This window comes from Remersonia thermophila, chromosome 6 (genome assembly GCF_042764415.1).
Source record: "Remersonia thermophila strain ATCC 22073 chromosome 6, whole genome shotgun sequence".
Taxonomy (NCBI): Eukaryota; Fungi; Ascomycota; class Sordariomycetes; order Sordariales; family Chaetomiaceae; genus Remersonia; species Remersonia thermophila.
In genome coordinates this window covers 1,059,414-1,077,839 of record NC_092222.1, presented here as the reverse complement: position 1 = coordinate 1,077,839, position 18,426 = coordinate 1,059,414, and the positions used below count along the sequence as shown (strand labels likewise).

The 18,426-nt window shown below is 64.4% G+C and overlaps 6 protein-coding genes across 6 annotated transcripts; 5 read left to right on the top strand and 1 right to left on the bottom strand.

Annotated features, from left to right (window-relative positions):
* Positions 1-768: 768 nt before the first annotated feature.
* VTJ83DRAFT_6486 (uncharacterized protein) lies at positions 769-2,025 on the top strand (the record flags this gene model as incomplete). The annotated part of the gene is made up of 2 exons (XM_071013202.1): positions 769-1,344; positions 1,447-2,025. 2 exons carry the CDS (start codon positions 769-771, stop codon positions 2,023-2,025), a joined length of 1,155 nt encoding a protein of 384 aa, XP_070864113.1.
* A 446-nt stretch (positions 2,026-2,471) lies between these two features.
* On the top strand, positions 2,472-3,066 carry VTJ83DRAFT_6485 (uncharacterized protein; the record flags this gene model as incomplete). Its single annotated transcript, XM_071013201.1, has 3 exons — positions 2,472-2,691; positions 2,791-2,850; positions 2,912-3,066. The coding sequence occupies 3 exons, from the start codon at positions 2,472-2,474 to the stop codon at positions 3,064-3,066; spliced, it is 435 nt and encodes a 144-aa protein (XP_070864112.1).
* A 1,299-nt stretch (positions 3,067-4,365) lies between these two features.
* Positions 4,366-6,584, top strand: VTJ83DRAFT_6484 (uncharacterized protein; the record flags this gene model as incomplete). Its single annotated transcript, XM_071013200.1, has 3 exons — positions 4,366-4,684; positions 4,747-4,830; positions 5,116-6,584. The coding sequence occupies 3 exons, from the start codon at positions 4,366-4,368 to the stop codon at positions 6,582-6,584; spliced, it is 1,872 nt and encodes a 623-aa protein (XP_070864111.1).
* A 2,314-nt stretch (positions 6,585-8,898) lies between these two features.
* VTJ83DRAFT_6483 (uncharacterized protein) lies at positions 8,899-11,111 on the top strand (the record flags this gene model as incomplete). Its single annotated transcript, XM_071013199.1, has 3 exons — positions 8,899-9,106; positions 9,197-9,864; positions 9,966-11,111. The coding sequence occupies 3 exons, from the start codon at positions 8,899-8,901 to the stop codon at positions 11,109-11,111; spliced, it is 2,022 nt and encodes a 673-aa protein (XP_070864110.1).
* A 656-nt stretch (positions 11,112-11,767) lies between these two features.
* Positions 11,768-13,474, bottom strand: VTJ83DRAFT_6482 (uncharacterized protein; the record flags this gene model as incomplete). Its single annotated transcript, XM_071013198.1, has 3 exons — positions 11,768-12,899; positions 12,982-13,043; positions 13,148-13,474. The coding sequence occupies 3 exons, from the start codon at positions 13,472-13,474 to the stop codon at positions 11,768-11,770; spliced, it is 1,521 nt and encodes a 506-aa protein (XP_070864109.1).
* A 2,936-nt stretch (positions 13,475-16,410) lies between these two features.
* VTJ83DRAFT_6481 (uncharacterized protein) lies at positions 16,411-18,135 on the top strand (the record flags this gene model as incomplete). The annotated part of the gene is made up of 2 exons (XM_071013197.1): positions 16,411-16,456; positions 16,544-18,135. The coding sequence occupies 2 exons, from the start codon at positions 16,411-16,413 to the stop codon at positions 18,133-18,135; spliced, it is 1,638 nt and encodes a 545-aa protein (XP_070864108.1).
* Positions 18,136-18,426: the final 291 nt, after the last annotated feature.

The following is an 18,426-nucleotide window of genomic DNA, read 5'->3' as shown; positions in this document are numbered from 1 at the left end:
AACGTGAAGATTGCAAAACACAATGCCCATGCATGGCATTTTCGACATTCTCCAGGTGCTTGGATCCCTTGATTGGCTTCGGGTAGACTTCCTCACCAGGAAAAGCCGGACCGGCTGCCCAATGCTGGTCGGGCAGGGCGGCCCAGGAGAGGCCATCTGGATGTCGGGATGCCTCGATGCCTGATGCGTATGCAGCAGGTATATACCAAGCAAAAGCACGGAAGACGGAAGCTGACGGCGACGTGAGATCGGATTGGGAGGACGGTGTTTACTACCTAGGTGCGTACTGAGCACGAACCGGCTACCCCGCCGCTCTGCTTACTGCGTACCTGGGTACAGTACCTCCCTAGCTCCCGGCACTTTCGCGCCGTTCGATCCAGCCCAACCCTCTTCGCTTTCTCTTGTGCACCCTCACCATCCATGCTGAACGGCTTCTTCTGCCTCTCCCTGAGGGACCTCCGTTTTGCTGCCTATCCAACGCCGTTTCTGATATACCAGCCGCCATGTGTGAACCCTGGTATCGAAACCCTTGTACGTCATGCTGAACAAGGTGTTTTTGTGCAGTGCAGGTGCAAGTATAGATGACGGGCCTTAGCCGACCTAAGATTCTTTCGATTGTTTTTGACCAGGGATGGTTTTCTGGAGCACTATGGGCTTGCCTACACCGCATACCTCAACGGACAAGTTTCCCGGCTGCCGCGTGAGTTTGTCCGTCAGGCTCGACTCCGGGATGAAACGCAAGGGACGATGTCGACGATGCTTCGCGCCATGGAAGAACTCAAAAGCGCCATCTGCGAAGAGCACGAGATATCGTTGGCGACCTTGGTCCGCGTTCTTCAGGGCAAGGGTTACCTGGAAGATGTCCAAGATGCACGGCCTTTCCAGGCCCAGCTCGTCCTCGTTCTCCTGGGATGGCTGACCATGCTGTACTCGCCGGCCTTGCCGCCGCGGGAGGGCTACCTTGAACTTGACCGCGGGGGGTTGAACGTCAGCTCTGCGACCTGGGTCGTTGGGGCCATCCCGCTCTCTCGTGGATCCTCCCTGGCGGGGATCCTACGAAACTTTGGCACGTACGGGGGTCCTATCCCCGGCACGCGTTCCCTCCGGCCGCAGAATCAGGCCTCATCGCCCCGATCTCTGGAAAGCGCCAACATTTCGTTCCACACGCTCCGGAACGTGGCAGGCATTCGGATCCTGTGGACCAGCTCCTCGTGCGAGCATCTCGAGCTTGACCTCCGGGACAACGTGCTCAAGCTCTTTCGGCATCCCTTGTTTTGCGCCATCATGGCCGTGCCCAAAACCGGAGACGACCCCGGGCCCAAGGCAACCTATCTTTCGCGGTGCGTTCGATCCATCGCCCCAAAGGGCATCTGCGGCATGAGGATGCCAGCCTCCTGATGATTTTGCGGTTGAACTAAGAAGGAAACCCCTGGCGGCATCTTCCAGGATGTCCTCGGCGCCGATACCGCGGGCGCTGCCGACGCCGAGTTCTTGTCGTCGAGGGACCAGAGGTACCATCGCGAGATCGTCCTCACCTTTCGCATCATCTTTGGCCAGGACAGCGCATCCATGGTCAACAGGCTGAGCCTGTCACAATACCAACCCCGATGGTGGCAGTGGCGGTGGTGGCGCGGGTTCAATGACAACATGGCGCCCTTTCTCAACGAGGCCCCGGCAGGCGATTCCGAGGGGGACCCCTTGCTGGCCAGGCTCTGCGGGGAGGACTGGCGGCGCGTGGATGCCTACGAGCATGTCCGCTCCGGCCCGGCCAAGGCCGCGTACGCCGTCGACGAAGAGCTTCCTCACTTTGCCGACCGGCTCATGGCCCTTCAGGAGTTTGTCAAGACGCAGAACCCGGGGGGCTTTTGGACCCTTTTGAAGGACCGCCGCGACATGAACCGGCTGTGGACCATCCGGTCCGCCGTCTTGCTGGGCATCGGCGTGGCTGTGCTCTCGGTGCTGCAGCTGCTCGTGGGCATCGCCCAGCTTGTCGTGGCCATCCAAGACCTGAGGGCCAGCGGGTGACGACGCATGACGGCTCAGTCTGGCACGCAGGCTGCAGTCTGGTTCTGCGCCCATGGTGAAAATACACACGGCTGGCTAGATGGTTGGCCGAGATAGATTCGCCGCCCTTCCACAAGGCATTGTGCCTGGTCCCAGTCTTGGGTTCGAATGCCAACAAGGCCAACGAGGGGCCGTCAGGGTTAGGGGAGAGACATGTCAAGTCGGAGGTCGGAGGGTTGTAACTACATGTTGTATGTACATGGTACTAGTTATGGATTAGTCATCCCGCCGTTGAACGGGTCCCCGCGCTTCCTTCAGGCCACGCGCATCGCGTGCATCTGCGGGGCATGCAACCAAGTCTCAGGAGTCTCTGCTCGCCAAGCCATCCAGGCTGGCTGATCAAGGTCCAGCAAAACAACATCGCAGGCTCCTTATATATTAAAAAAAAAAAAAAGACGCAGATAAACATGGCTGGAATCCCGCCTCGTCCTCTGGCCTCGCACATGCGGCAACCCTCGCTCTCCGCCCATCTCGGAGGAGGGCAGTCGCCGGCGCTGCTGGCGCGCGTCAACGAGAAGAAGGCCGAGCTGGAGAACCTCAAGGAGCTGCGCGACCTCAGCGCCGCCGTGGCCGCCCAGATGGAGGCGCTCGAGCAGAAGCTGGCCACGCTGTCGGACGGAACAGAAGGTGCGTGTTTTCCGAACGAGACCGACGGGACCGACGGGACCGAAGGAGCGGCCTTGGTGACGCCAGCCATGACGCTGACGCTTTGGGGCCGTCTTCCAGCCATCGCCGTGGTGCTGAGCAACTGGCATAACGTGCTGCGGGCCATCAACATGGCATCGGGTAAGCGAAGCCTTCTCCGCTGCGAGGAGGACAAAGAAATGCGAGAGCTGACCGGAAGCAGCCAAGCTTCCCCAACCCGCCGCCGCCACCGCCGCCGCCGCCGAGCCGGCCGGCGCCGGGGCGGCTCTCCCCGAGACGCTGGTCCGCATTCCCACCGAGCACGCTCCGACGTTGCAGGCGCACGCCGACAACGCGGCCGGGGAGGAATCGGGGTGATGCATGCAAGCGTCGTCGTCATCGTCGTCGCTCCTACGCTCAGGGGATGGGCGTGGCCCGCTCCATCGCCCTGCTTCTACGGGTGCAGGCCAGGCCAGGCCAGGCCAAGCCAGGCCAAGCCGATGCTCTCTGCCGTCGCCGTGTGGCATCCCGACCACGTTGTAACACCCATGGAGAGGGTCATGAGCCGCGCCAGTGCTGCCCATCCCCACGCACACACACCACACACACACACTTTGGCGAACGGCCTCATGGACCAGAAAGCTAGCTGGAGAGAGAGAGAGAGAGAGAGAGAGAGAGAGAGAGAGGTGGTGTGTCTGCAGCCACGGTGTGTGTTTGTACCGTATGTACACGAACTACTGTACGCGACGAGACGGAGAACACAACGCAGCTCGGGCCCACGAGTCCTTTTGGCTGTTTGCTTGCGCTGTGCCACGCCCAGACAGATGGACAGATGGGAAAAGGCCCCACGGGGGAGGGGGGAGGGGAGAGAGGGAGTGGGCGCGTGCAGCTCCGAAGCCGCCGCGTTGCGTTTCCCGCGGAGGCATCCCTGGCGCCACGCGACAAAAGTCTGGGGGCTTGGGGCAGGCACCGAGGGGCTCGGCAAGCCGCAGCGGGGCCGAAGCTCCTGCTTCAATTTCTTCGCGGAGGGGCAAAGACAGAGAGAGCCTTGCGGTTTCCGTGTTTCCGTTGGCTGTTGCGGAGCGACAGGAAGGGAAGGAAGGGAAGGAAGGCGGGAAGGCTGGGGAAAGGTTGCAGCAGGCGCAACGCGGGAACCGAACGGGACGAGGGCAAGCGATGCCGTCTCTCGGCCAAGAAGAAGCGGCAAAGCAAGCAATGTAAACAAAACAGGAGCCTGCGACGGACCCCTCCGGGACGACCATGGCGAATAAAATCCTGTAGTATGCCTCTCCTTTGGCCCTTCGGCTGACTCTTTTCTCCCTCACACACCCAACTTGGCGTATGTACAGAGAGTGCTACGTACACGTAACTAGTTATCTGCTTGTCCCGTCTCCAGGAATACCATCCTCCATTGATCATTGATCCAGATCCCCAGATTCTGTCTGGGCGGGCTGCCGTTCTCGAAGATCAAACGCCGAACCACCCCTCATTCACAGCGCCGGCCAATCGCGTGTTGTGCATCGCGAAATTAGACGTGCTTCCCGGGAACATCGTGGCTTGAAAGAGCCCCCCGGCCCCCTTGGACTCCATCTTGGCTTGACAATTTCGGGCCCTGCCGCCGCGTGGGAATAACCTCGGACGCCAGTACCAAGACGGAAACAGTATTTTAAGGGAACCATGGTGCTCGCCGCTCCACGCCGTCGACCGTGCGTCGCCCTTGCTCCCCCTGACGACGACTTCATCCTCGACGACCACTCGCACAAGGAGCCGTTGTCGGGCACCTCGACAACGACGACGACGACGACCGCCCTGGGCGAGCTTCCGCTCAACAGCGTCCACGCCCTCCAGCCCAGGAATTCGAGCCTTGAGTCTGTTACACGCCGGCTCGACGGCCTGCACTTTTACGACAAGGAGAACCGGTCCGCGGAACGGGACCCGCCCGAGCGCACGAGCTCGAGGTCGCAGGACCGGTCGGCGACGCCGCGCGCGGTTCCAGGTACGTTGGCGGCTCTCCATGCAAGCGCAGCTGGGGTCGGCTAACACAAAGGCACGACGCAGGCTCGTGGGAGGAGACCAACCCCCTCGCTCAGGCGAGCCGGCAGCTCCCCAGCACGCAGGAGCAGCTGGCCAAGCACCAGCAAGGTCAGTTCGAGTGGCTGCTTTCGATCCCGGTGCCGCCCAAGCGGGCCACCTCGGCCGGCCCCGACGCCCGAGGCAGCGGCGGCGGCGGCGGCGGCAACCCTCCCCCGTGCAGTGGCCGCTGGGGAAGACCTGAGCCATCAGGAGGGCCCGGAGAGGCGGGCGAAACGCTGTACTTTGGCTGCAACCTGGTCTGCCGACGCCGCTCGCGATCCGCTTCTGCCTGCGATCACGGCAACGACCCAGGAGACGACGGCAACAAGCGAGCTAACGTGTACACATTGCTAGCCACCCGCATCTCAAGCACGACCGAGTTTGGGCTTTTGATGGATTCGGAGATTGAGAGGCTGAAGAGCCTCCAGGAGCAGCAGGAGCCAGAGGAGCAGCAGCAGCAGCAGCAGCAGCAGCAACAGCAACAGCAACAACAGGAGCAGCAACCGGAGATGAGCGACGCCATCGAGACCCGGGAGGGGCCTGCTTCCGTCGGCAGCGGCGACGAGCGCTCCCGGCCCGTCTCCCGCATCGAGGACTCGGTCGAGGCGCTGGACAGGCTCGAGGAGGAAATCGAGGCGCTTCGCGAGGCCACGCAGATCCACGCCGTCCTCTCGCCCGAGGCTGCCGCCAAGAAGGGCAAGGCGGCTGCCGACGCGAGCTCCAAGACGACGGCGGCAACGACGACTCCGGTTCGGCGCGCGGCGTCGGTCCGGGTAGGCGCCAGCAGCGGGTCGTCGGCCCGCGGCAAGGCCCTGGAGCGCAGCTCGTCGGTCCGCAAGGCTCCGGCTCCGTCGGCCGAGGACCGCGGCGAGACGTCGGCGCCCGGCTCGGCCTCGTCGTCGGCCCGCCGGGTGCCCCGGCCGGCGAGCCTCCTCCCCCCGAAGCCGCTCGCCAGGTCTAACAAACCCCCGACGGTCCCCACGTTTGAGCTGCCCGGCGAGGCGGTGGCGCGCAAGCTCAAGGAGCAGCGCGAGAAGCGACTGTCGCAGATGTCGTCGGAGGCGTCGAGCCCGCCGGCCCTGCCGGCGCACTACACGCCGTCCAAGCCGCACTTCAGGTCGGCCAAGCCCCCGACGGTGCCACAGTTTGAGCTGCCCGGCGAGGCCATCTCGCGGCGCAAGCGCGAGCAGCTCGAGGCCAAGCTGCGGGCCCAGGAGGAGGAGGAGCGCCGCCAGCGCGAGTTCAAGGCCCGCCCTATCCGCGCCAGCCTGGCCGCGCCGACCACGCTGCCGCGCGAGAACCTCGCCAGCCTGGCTCGCCGCGCCGCCGTTTCCGGAGAGGCCGACCCGTCGGGCCACCCCGCCACGCCGTCCGGGTCCCGCGCCGAGGCCGGCGGCAGCAGCAGCAGCAGCAGCAGCAGCAGCAGCAGCAGCAACAGCAACAGCAAGCGCCAATCCCTTCTTGGGACCGCCTCGCCGACCCCGTCCTCGGCCAAGTCGGCGACCCTCCCGATGCGCGGCCGGCCCGGGACGTCGGCGTCGATGGCCACGACGGCGTCGGGAGCTAGCACGCGCTCGTCGTCGCAGGCGGGCCTGCACGGCAAGGAGGTGCCGGCGCGGGACAAGGCGCCGCGGATGGAGCGGGAGCGCGAGAGGCGCGAGCGCGAGAACGCGGCCAGGGCGGCCAGGCAAGAGGCGGCCGAGTGGTCGCGCGAGCAGTCGCGGCGGTGGGCCGAGAAGCAGCGGGCCAAGAAGGAGAGGGAGAAGAAGCTGGCGGCTGCTGAGGGGGCCGGCGCGGCGGAGGCCATGGCGGGAGCGGCTTGATGTTTGTTGTCTTACCTTGCGAGGTGTGGTGAGAGCGTGTCGGACAGGGAGGATGCGGAGTCACTGTTTTGCTGCATTGCGACGGCGTGGTAACCATTGGAGGGGGGGTTCCTGGACGAGGGCGTGGGTGTTTTGGTACTTTTTTTTTTTTCTTTCTTTTCGTAGTAGGCCTATCTCTATCCTACGGGCGTTGGAGGTTAGGTAGGAAAGGAAGGGGAGAGGGGACTCTTGTCAACAAGCAAGCATGCTTTTAGGGTATGTATGGATGGATATGGATGGATGCGGCGCGGTCCTGAGAAACAGAAACGCCAGGAGTCGAGGACGTTGAGGGATTCTTGCGTGGTTCTTGTGTTTAGGGTATGGTTAAGCAGAGAGTGCTTTTAGGACATGGTAACCAGACGATTGTCATCCATTTGTCCATGGTGATGGTCCGTCTTTGAAGGTCATGGTGAAGATGCAGGTTGTTTTTTTGGCAGCCCTCCCAAGGCCGGCGAGGTTTGGACCCTGGACCACTCGGGCGGTAATACTATGTCCTGCGATGTGGTGCAGAAGTTTGGCCTCCCAGCCAGGTCACCGCCAGGATCGACAGCCACAAGTGGAAAACACACCGCTGTTTGGTCTCCTTGATCAACAGCTACTCCGACACCACGAACGGCCGGCTGCAAACACCTTTCCAACAAGACGACAGCAGCAGCAGCAGCAGCAACATCAACAATGGCCAGCCGCAGACACCTTTCTCGTGACGACCGTCTCCGGATTTTGACCTTGTTCAAGGACGGCCGGTTCAACCAAGCCGAGATTGTGCGAATCACGGGCTTCTCGAAACACCAAGTGCGATACACGCTCCGCGAAGGTACCCCTGATGTCAAGCCCCGATCCGGTCGGCCACGTCGTTCCGACGAGCAACAAAAGGAACTGGAGAGCTCGCCTGCCAGCCAGCCAAGCAGCGAAGAATAGCCCATCTTTGGCTGGCATCCGTGTCTTTTCGCGGGGGTCTTGGGAGCCTGGGGGATTGCAACGAGCGCTTGGGCGACGAGGCTTACGACGACGCGTTGCGTTGGCACGGAGGAACCCTCCGGTGACAGAAAGGACACGGTAGCCACGGCGTAACTGGGCGTTTGCGCATCGCGACGGGACTGCTGAGCCATGGGGGGCATGCATCCTTGGGGCCGACGAGGAATTCGATCCTACCTACTTGTATCGTTGAAAGGCATCCAGGTCGTCGGAGGAGACGGGTGTTTTGGGGGCGCGTTCTCTGGCCCTGGGATCTTTTGGGAGAAGGAATAGGGGTAGGAACCATTCATGCGGCATCACACCAACAACGCCTCGTCGTTCCTTTCATCCATGGTTGGATCCAGCTCTCGCAAAGGGAGCAAAACGTGGATGTCGTTCTCGTGTAGGATAGTTAACGCTCTCCCAGCCGTGCAGCAGCGACAACAGAGACCAAGCTTGCGCTGCAAGAGCGAGAGATCGGGGTTCTCGAGGAGCTGGGCAGGCTTGTGCGCAGTGCGCTTTCGGGGATTGCGGGTGAAATACGGTGGCTACCGTAGGGTGCTACAGCGCTGCGTTATTACAATGCTACCGTGCCACCGCATCGCTGCGCCGCACAGTCAGTGCTCTACGTATATACGACAACTACCACCGTACAGGTATTACAGCAAACAACCCTCCAAGGCCGTGAAGCCAGCAGCGCTGCATGACTCACTGACACAAGGGGCGAACGGATCGCCGTCCGCCGTCCGCCTTGGACGTCAGCGTGTCAGCGCGACCACGCCAAGTCCAACAGTCGCATTGCATGCGCAGTACGCAGTAGCATTCCATACCTGAGCCGAACCTTTATCGCCGCCGTCTCGCTTCCCACGCGTGCATCCGTCTTGTTCCCGGCCGTGGAGGCTGGTGTAATTTCCCCCTATTTGGCGCAAGCTCCCATGGTCCGCCGGAAACCTTTAGCCACGCCCTCTCCCGGCGTACGAGCTCGGAGGCTGTCGTGAGCGCCTTGCGTAGCGGCCGACGGCTGAGCAGAGGCGGGAACCGCGCCGAACGCCTGCATCGCATCCTCGGCAGTACTGCGTACGCACGTACCCCAAGCATTGCAAGCTCCCCCAAGGCTTCCCCGAGCTTCCTCCAGAGCTTTGCGCACACGGGGGGGGGGGCGCACGAGGGACCGTCCCGTCCATGCCGAGATGCCCCATGCGCTCTGTTAGGCCGAGCGTCGCAAAGGATCCCGGCAAACCCCTCTCGTCCCCGGCGCCAGCGCCCGCGCCCGCGCCCGCGCCCGCGGTCCGCCTTGGCCTCGGCCTCGGCCTTTCGAGGCATGTCGTGGACCCTCGAGCTCCCGAAGCCGTCTCCCGCCCGCCGCTGGACGGTTCTGGTTTGGGTTTGGTTCTCGCTGATCCTGGGCCTGCTGCTGGCCCGCATCTACTTTTACGGCTTCGGCTTCGGCCTCGACTACCACCAGCTGCCCGGCTCGTCGCTCGACTTTACCGCCGCTGCCACCGCCGCCGCCGCCGCTCCCTCCAAGGGTGCGTCTTTGCCACAACACAACGCCCAGACGGCATCGCTTGACACGCTTCTTCCTCCTCCTCCTCCTCCTCGTCCTTCCCCTCCCGCAGCCGCCATGAAGCCCGGCTCTTCTCCTTCGCCTTCGCCGTCTTCCTCGGCCCAGAGGCCCACCGTGGTGCTCGCCCAGGGCACCTACGTCGGCACGACGCTGCCCGCCTCGCGGCGCTTCCCCAAGGCCATCGAGGCCTTCCGCGGCGTGCCCTACGCCCAGGACACGGGCGGCGCGAACCGCCTGCGCCCGCCGCAGCCCCTGCCGGCCTCGTCCGAGACGTTCGACGCCGTCGCCTTTGGTCCCATCTGCCCCGCCGAGGGCGTCGTGCGCCGCAACATGAGCGAGAACTGCCTCAACGCCAACGTGTACCGGCCGGCCGGCCTCGTGGGCGGCGACGGCCTCGCGCGGGACGGCTCCGGGCGGCGGCCTCGCCTGCCCGTCGTCGTCTACGTCCACGGCGGCGGCTTCAACGTCGGCCACGGCGCCGAGCGCAACATGGCCAGCTTCGTCGCCTGGGCCGAGCCCCCCTTGGTCGCCGTCAGCTTCAACTACCGCGTCGGCCCCCTGGGGTTCCTGCCGTGCGAGGCGACGGCCCGCGAGGGCCTGCTGAACCTGGGCCTGCGCGACCAGCAGATGCTGTTCGCCTGGGTCCAGGCCAACATCGAGGCCTTTGGCGGCGACCCGGCCAACGTCACCGTCATGGGCCTGAGCGCCGGCGCCCACTCGGTGGGCCACCACATCATCCACTATCACCACCGCCGCGCCCGCGACCGCGACCGCGACCGCGACGGGCCGGCCCGGCCCCGTTCCGGCGCGCCATCCTCGAGTCGGGCGCCGCCACGGCCCGCTCCGTGCTGTACCCGACCCACCCCCGCCACCTCGCCCAGCTCCGCGAGTTCCTCGACGCCGCCGGCGCGTCGCACGTCCCCGAAGCCGACCTCGTCCCCCACCTCCGCGCCCTCCCGCTCGCCACCCTCGTGCGCGCCGCCAAGGTCGTCTGGGACAAGCACGCCCCCGCCGTCACCTGGCCGTTCCAGCCCGTCATCGACGGGCCCAACCCCTGGGCCGCCTCGTCCCCCGCCGACCCGTCCCCCGCCGCCGCCGATCCCATCATCCCCACCCTCCCGCTCCGCGCCTTGTCCTCGTCCCGCCACCTCCGCCTCCCCATCGTCACGGGCTTCAACACCAACGAAGGCACGGGCTTCATCCCGCCCCGCGCCGCCACCAACGCCGACTTTCGCGCCTTCTTCCAGGAGCTCATCCCGGGCCTGACGGCGGCCGACCTCGACCGGCTCGAGGCGCTGTACCCGGACCCGGCGTCCGCGCCGACCTACCGCCGCGTGCCGCGCGGCATGGGCGCCCAGTGGGCCCGCCTCGACGCCGCCTACGCCCACTACGCCTACATCTGCCCCGTCCTGCAGACGGCGCACCACATGCAGCGCGCCGGCGTCGCCGACGTCTACGTCTACCGCTACGCGGCCACGGCGCTGCACGGCGCCGCCAACCACGCCGACGAGGCCCCCGTCGTGGCCCACGACCCGGACGCGCTCCGCGGCCGGCCCGGCCTCGCCCGCGTCGCCGACGCCATGCACGGGCGCTTCGCGCGCTTCGCGGCGGGCGCGCTCAACGGCGGCGGCGGCGACGAGGTCGAGTGGCCGCGGTTCGTCAGCCCGTTCTCCGTCGACGAAAGGGGCGTCCCCGGCACGGGCAAGATGCTCGTGTTTGGCGAGGGCAACGACGAGCGCGGCGGCGGCACCCGGCGCGGCACGCCCGTCAAGGTGGTGGACATGACGGAGCTGGAAAAGGAGGCGTGCAGGTTCTGGTGGGAAAGGGTGCCGCTGAGCCAAGGGATGGGCAGGAGGCTCGGCGACGAGGCGGCCGCCGCCGCGTCGATGTTGTTGTCGTCGTCGTCGTCGTCGTCGTCTTCGTCGTCTTCGTCGTCGTCATCATCATCGGGGGGTCCGAAATTGTAGAGGATCCTGGTGAGGACCCGGCTATTTTTCTTCTCTTCTTTTCTTTTTTTTTTCTTTTTTTTCTTTTTGGCAACTTGGTACCGCTGTCGTTTTCCCCGAGTTGAAGGCTAGGAATGTTCGAGGCTTCTGGCATTGTTCTTTTTTTTTTTTTTCTTCTCTCTCTCTCTCTCTCTCTCTCTCTTTCAAAAACAAAATGAAACAAAAGAAGACAGGGTGAACGCTTTGGGGGGAGAGGGAAAGGAAATCTTCCGCCGAGAGGAAGCTCTTTGGCTCTTTGGTCGGTCGAGGTCGGGTGTAGATCTAGGGCATGAATATGAAAAGGAATACAAGCCGGCCATGCTATGCGGAGAGGCTCGATTTGACATCGACATCTCGGTAATGTATTGGCAAGGCCTGCCAGTTTGTCATCACCAACAACCCAGGGTAAAGAAATCGTGAAACGGCGCTGCTGCATCGGCGCCGCCTTTTTTTCCCTAACATTATATACAGCGCCATGCTTCTGAGGCGTATCATCTCCGACTGCCTTGCCTGCCTGCTCCGCAGAGGTGCAATCAGTCTACCCGTCTGCCTGACGAATTGTACAGCGTAATGGTACACTCGCAAGATGGCCTCTGCCATCTTCCCCTCCCTCTCCTCTTTCTCTTCCCCTCCCTCTCCTACTCGCGAAACACGCTCCCCACGACGCTCCCCACCATGCCCCTCACCCTCGGCCTCCCCCTCGGATCCCTGACGGCCGTCACCACCACCGCCACGCTCGCCGCAAACGCCAGCGTCTCCCGCCACTGCTTGTCCGCGTCGTACCTGCGAGGGAACAGGGTGGCCAGGGCCCGGGGCGCGACGAACAGGGCGATGGCCTTTTTGCGGGCGGCCGTCTCGACGGCGACGCTCCAACCGCAGAGCAGGCACCCCGTGGCGACGCAGAGGCCGCCGTCGATGCGCTGCCGGGCCGCCGCGTCCTTGCCGAGCAGGCGGGGGCCGATGCGGGTGCGGGCGAGGCAGACGCCGTAGTAGAAGAGGGCGATGAAGCTGGCCAGGAACGTCGAGCTCCGCGCGGCGCCGAGCAGGGCGCGGCGGAAGGCCGGGAGGATCTTGGGGCCGCGGGCGCGGCGGGCGCCGAGCGCCAGCGAGATGGGGAGGTACGTCGCCATGGCCCAGCGGAAGGACCGCGCGAACCGCGACAGCGCGTGGCGCTCGCACGAGGGGCCGACGCCCATGTGCACCAGCTCGCAGGGGAACGGGACGCTCTTTTCGGGGTCGCCCCACTCGCGCGGCCAGCCGTAGTCGTCGCACATGGCCTGCAGCAGCGGGGCCTGGCCCGTGTCGCGGCCGTAGACGATGGAGCCGTCCCGGCAGCGCTGCAGGGCCGTGATCAGGCGGCCGTCGACGGCGGCGGCGCTCGAGATCCACCTGTGGTAGGAGCGCGGGAGGTTGGCGGGGTGGTAGAACCAGGCCCACATGACGAGGCCCGAGGAGAGGGCGAAGAGGGCGGGGTCGGCGAGGCGGGCGGCCAGGGCGTCGAGGCGGTTGAGGAGGGACGAGGGAGGGCGGTTCCGGACCGAGGGAGAGGATCGGTAGCGGTGCCACAGGGTCGAGAGGAGGGTGTCGACGGCGGCCGTGACGGCGAGAAACGTGAGGTCGAGGGTCCGGCCGCCGTAGCGGACGGTGACGGGCTTGCCGTCGGGCGACGCCGCGGGCAAGACGTCGGTGAAGCTCGGGGTGTGCTTGGATTGCAGCATGCAACGCAGGCTGAACCAGCCCGAGAGGAAGGAGGCGAGCCACCGGGCGAGCCTGGCGGACAAGGGAGGATGGTCAGGATGATGATGACGATGATGCGTTGGAAGGATGATGGACGCCGGCGGGAAGCGCTCACCTTGTCCGGGCCAGCTCCGAGAGGCCGTGGGCATGGCGGGCCAGGACGGACCGGAGGGGGATCTGGGGGCGGGGTGGGGGGGGGGAGGACGCGAGGACATGGACGTTAGCAAGGCCCGATGCGCTCCATCACGGTGCCGGGTCCATGTTGGTGCCCATCAGCTCACCTCCAGCAAGGTGGCCCCGCCGACGAGAGCTCCGCAAAAGGCCGGGAGGCGCTGCCAGCCCAAGGCGCTCCCGAGGACGTGCCGGAGGTCGTCGGCGAAGGAGGACGGCGTCTGGGCCTCTTTGCCGTCGTTGCCGGCGGGGGGCTTGGGCGTGTGGCGGCCGGAGCGACGGGCCAGGGCGAGATGGCGCAGCACCAGGGTTAGCAGCCGGGGACCGACGGCGCTAGCGTAGCCCAGGAGGTAGGCCCGGACGGCCGGGCGCAGGACGGGCGGGATGGCCCTGTCCCACCGGCGGGGGGCGTTGGACATGGCGGCCGCGGAGGCCATGATGGGGCCGCGGCGACGAAGGAGAGAGGGCGAGCCGGCGAGTGTCAGAGTCTGAGCCTAGCTGGGTTGGTGTTGTTGTTTGGCGATGTTGGTATCGTGGATGTCTGCGTGTGTATGTGTGCGAGTGAGCATGTGTGTGTGAGAGGATGTCGGTTCAATTGGACGCACAGTCAGACGCGACGTTCCCTTTGATGCTGTTGTGGTCGGTCCATGGGAGAGATGGCGGCCCCTGGGTTCATGACGAGGAGGGATGGAAAGAAAAGAAAAGAAAAGAAACGAATAACTAGCTGGCCGCGGTCAGAAAGTCAGAAAGTGAGACGTTGGGTTGGATTTGCCTCGGATCTCTCAGAGAGGCATACCCCGGCGCTTTCGGCCGGCCAGCAACCCGGGAACACAAACCACCTGAGCAGCAGCTCCGACGAGCCACGGCGACGAGTCAATGAAGGGGGGGGAAAGCCGTTGTTTGGGGGGTGGACCAGGTCTCAGGATGGAGACCCGTCATGATGGCATGGCGGCCTTGGCCGGTTGGGTTTCATTTCCGGGCGAGTTGGAATCCGTCGAATTCCTCTGGCAGCATGCATCATGGGAAATCGAAGCATGTGCCATGTGAGCATGTGAGCATGTGGGCAGGCGGGCAGGCGGCCAGGGCGACAGACGACAGACGACAGGCGGCAGGCGGCAGGCGGCAGGCGGCAGGCGGGCAGGGCGACAGGCGGAGAGAGACAGAGAGCCAAGTGGAACCCAGGAATTCGGGAATGGGATGGCACCCCGATGGTCTTGCCCAATGCAGCCAAGTCGCACCTCGCACCTGCGGCCAGTCCCGATCGGTGGAGCAGCCCGCCCTGCACGACTAGGACTAGTACACAGCAATTATATTACTGCGTACGCAGTACATACAGCAGGAAAGCCCCAAGCCCCCAGCCCCCAGCCCCAAGGGGAAGTGACGCAGCGTGCGCCAACGAAACGAATCCGGGGGAAAGATGCTGCCCAACCAGCAACCGCCTGGCCGGCCTTGATTCCTCCATGGTGAGCGAGGTTAGGTAGTCATTCTACTTGGAGCATTGCATCCCGTCCCGTCCCTGAGTGGCTCTCGGATGAGCAATGAAGCTTGGGAGTCATGGCTAGGTGACAGACATGCGTGTGTGTAAGATCGGGCCAATTTGTCTTTTTTTTTTTTTTTGGGGGGGGGGGGTTTCTTGGTCTCGCCTAACTACCACACAGTGATTCCTCAAATCACGCATGTCGCCCAGCCAGCTTTTCGTTTCCTTTTCCTCTCGGCATCCTGGCGCTGGACACTCCTTGTACACTACTGCGTATGCACCACCCGTGCATCGCGATGCATTGAATCCATATTATTACCCCCGGCTTGGACCTCATGTACTGTATACACCAACCAGTAAGAATGCCCCAAGACCTGTTGGATAGGTAGGTAAATGAATGGACGGATGGATGCGGTTAGGTTGTCGTGTCCGAAATTCCCGCCCTGCGCCTGGACAAACGTCAAAATCTATAAAAGAGCAACCGAGTCCAACGGGGCAAAGCGCCCCGAGCACGAGCCCGACGCGAACGGAGCTTGGAGCAACGACAAGCCCCTGCCCAGAAGCCGCAGAAGCCGCAGAAGCCGGGGCAGTGGGGCGCGCCCTCCTGATGAAGCTTTTGCGGGGTTCTAGGCAGGCAGGGCAAACCAGTTTCAAAATCGAGCATGTGATCCTGTCGCTTTGCGGTCCCCCGTCCCCGTTGCAGATGGGGCCAGGGAGCAGCATCCTGACCGACCGCTGGGCCAAGCCTGTGGGTAGTAAGTAGCGTAGAAGCAGGTATGGAATTCGTCAAAAGAAAAAAAAAAAAAAAAACAAAACAAAATAATGGGCCGATGCAGATGCAGACGGATGCTGGAGACCCTTCCGAAAGCAGTTTTGGTTTGTTTTTGGTAGTTTCTTTTCCTTGAAACAATATTCAGCATGGACCTCCAGGCCGCGTAAGACAGCGCAGCGCCAACCAAACGACAAAAGATTCCGCATGCAGCCACAAGAGAGAGAGAGAGAGAGAGAGAGAGAGACTCGAACCAGAAATGCCAGGAATGCCAGCAATGACCATGGTAAACTTGCAGTCAAACGCCGCCGTTTCTCGCTGGGCAAACTGCCAATGCGGGTGTGACCTGCTGACTTTCGCTCCCCACCCAAATGGACCATGCTTCGGAATGGCCGTTGTCGATGGTTCCTACCTTGAAACAGCCCCAAGGATTTCAGGGAAAGAAAGGCCTTCCCCGCAAATCAAGGCCAAACCCCGTGCGTGAACCCGGGCCCACCCCTGCCTGTCCCGTCCGTCCCTCTTAGTTCCCACTTTCCAGTTTGCTTTCCGCTCCCTTCCCGTCACGAGCTTCTTCTGTTGGGTGACGACTTTTTGACTCTGGCGGGAGGTTTTGGCATGTGGTTCTGTCTCTCCCCCCCCCCCCCCCCCCCCCCCCACACACACACACCACACACACACACACACACTCACATGCACATCCCACTTTCACCATCCTCACCATCCTCATCACCGCTTTCGACGCAGACTCGACACACCCTCTCCTCCCTGCTGGAAAGCCAACGCAGCAACCGGCGACGCCAGGATTTTGGAGCCGCCTTTTGCGTGTCAACGCCGCGACCAAGGACCCGGCACCCGAAACGACCTCGTTCGATAGAAACAACGTCAAGCGCACGGTTTCGGACGGCAAAGACAACGACGTCGCCCACAACCAGCGCATCCGCATCCGCATTGGTCGTCATCCCTGGGTAAACGACCGCCAGGGCCTGCCGCCACGCTTCCAACGCGCGTGCATGCGTCGATAGCTTCTGCATGGTTTGCATGGCGACAAAGCGACCCGAGCCGTCCTGCGCCGTCCTGCTTCCCGCAACCCGCTCCTCTCTCTCTCCTCGGCCCTCGCAGCCACAGCCATGGACCACGCCATGGGCGCCGCAGCGGGAGGCTTCCGCTCCAAATGTGGGTTTCTCCCGCCGACCCGTCCGTTGCAATCCCTCGACGAAGCCCCTTCCCCGGGGGGCGTCCTGACGGGCAGCTCCCTCGCAGTTCCTCCGTCCTCGTTCATCAACCCCGGCTTCGAGCCTCCCCTGCAGCCCGACTTCGACGAGCCCCCCGCGCCCTCGGGCAACCCGCTCCTCGACAACAACGAGCTTCAATACCTCACCTCGTTCCTCCTGGGCGTCAACTCGACCCTCCAGAACGGCGCCCCCGCCGACCCGCCGGGCTTCCCGGACCTGTTCCACATGCACCACATCCACACCGAGGATTGGCGCACCCCCTTCGAGGTGGTCGGCCACAACGTCACGTACGGTGACATGCAGCTCGAGGACGGCATCTACGCCGACGAGGCCCACCTGACCTCGGCCATCCTGGGCTCCATGCTGCCCGCCGCCTCCGGGTCCGACCAGCCCCAGCCGCCCCGTCCCGACCGCTCCGACGTGCCCGGCGAGGCCGATGCCTTCGCGGCCGCCCTCGCGCTCACCCACGCCGGCCAGTCGTTCCACCCGACGTACCGTCACGATGCCACGATGTCGCCCGCCGACGGCCAGCCGGGCCAGCCGGGCCACCAGCACCAGCACCAGCACCCCATCCCCTATCGTATGGCTTCCGGCCAGCCGCAGAGCGGGCCCTTCTCGTTCGGCGCGGCCGGCCCCCACCACGGCGGCCCCTCGCCCGCGGGCCCCTTCGCCGGGAGCCGCCTCTACAGCAAGCGCCCCCGCGTGCCGCACGACGAGGTGCGGTTCGGCTCCGACCCGAGCTTCAACCGCAACACGTTCGTGCCCAGGTCGGCCAAGGACACCACCGAGGCCCTGTCGGCCATCCAGATGGAGACCCTCAAGTGCCTCGAGAGGACCGAGAGCGCCGCGCCCACGCGGGCCCAGAGCCCCGTCTCGTTCCCGCCGCACGCCCCAGACGCGAGGACGGACTCGTTGGCCTTCTCCCCGCGGTCCCTTCGGACGAACCACGCCCCCCAGCCCGCGCTCGGCGCCGACCACGACGGCGGCTCGGCGCGAAAGAGGAGAAGGAGCAACAAGGACGGCGACGGCTACGACGCGCCGGCCCACGGCGTGACGTGGGCCGCAGGCGTCGGCGGCTTGCCGACCCCCGCCCACGACGGCGCGGCGCGACGACCGGCTCCCGGCACGACGGCCGCGCCGGCCGATCCCGCGTCCCAGCCCCGCAAGCTGCCGCCCGGCGGCGCGCCGCCCCTCCCGGAAGCGCCTCCGGCCAAGAAAGGCCGCGGCGGCCGCCGCGCAGGCGCCGGCCCCGCTGCCCCGGGGCCCAAGCCCCGCCGCCAGAACCTCACCAAGGAGGAAAAGCGCCAGCGCCACAACCAGAGCGAGCAGCGCCGTCGCGGCTACACAAAGAACAACTACGAAGCCCTGCGCTCCCTGATCCCCGAGGTGCGCGACGGCCGGCACAGCAAGGCGGCCACGCTGAGGATCGTCGCCGACCTGCTCGAGAGCATGCACCTGGGCAACGACGACCTTCGGAGGAAGGTGGACGAGGTGGCCCCCGGGAGGATGGGCCCGAGCGTGCTCGAGATGAGCCGGCAAAAGAAGAAGAAGAAGGAGGGAAAGAAGAGGAAAGAGATGGCCATGGCGCAGGACGGCGGAGGGAAGCTGGTGATGCGGTAGGCGTTGGGAGGCATAGTCCCTCCCCCCTTTTCTGGATATAAGGACTTGGAGGAGACGAGAATGCATGCGTGTACGATATCATGACGTCGAATGTCACAGTTGCAAGGAGGGGAGGATAGAATATCGCGGCTTGTCACGAACGGGGGGGACCTGCGGCGGAGGTGGGCAGCATGTGCGCATGGGCATGGAGTTTTTCTTTTTGTTTTTCTGGTATATACCATGGTAATGTACATGATGATGGGGTACGCTTGTTTCCGCTCGGATGGCTCGGCGATGCTCTGACAAAACCCG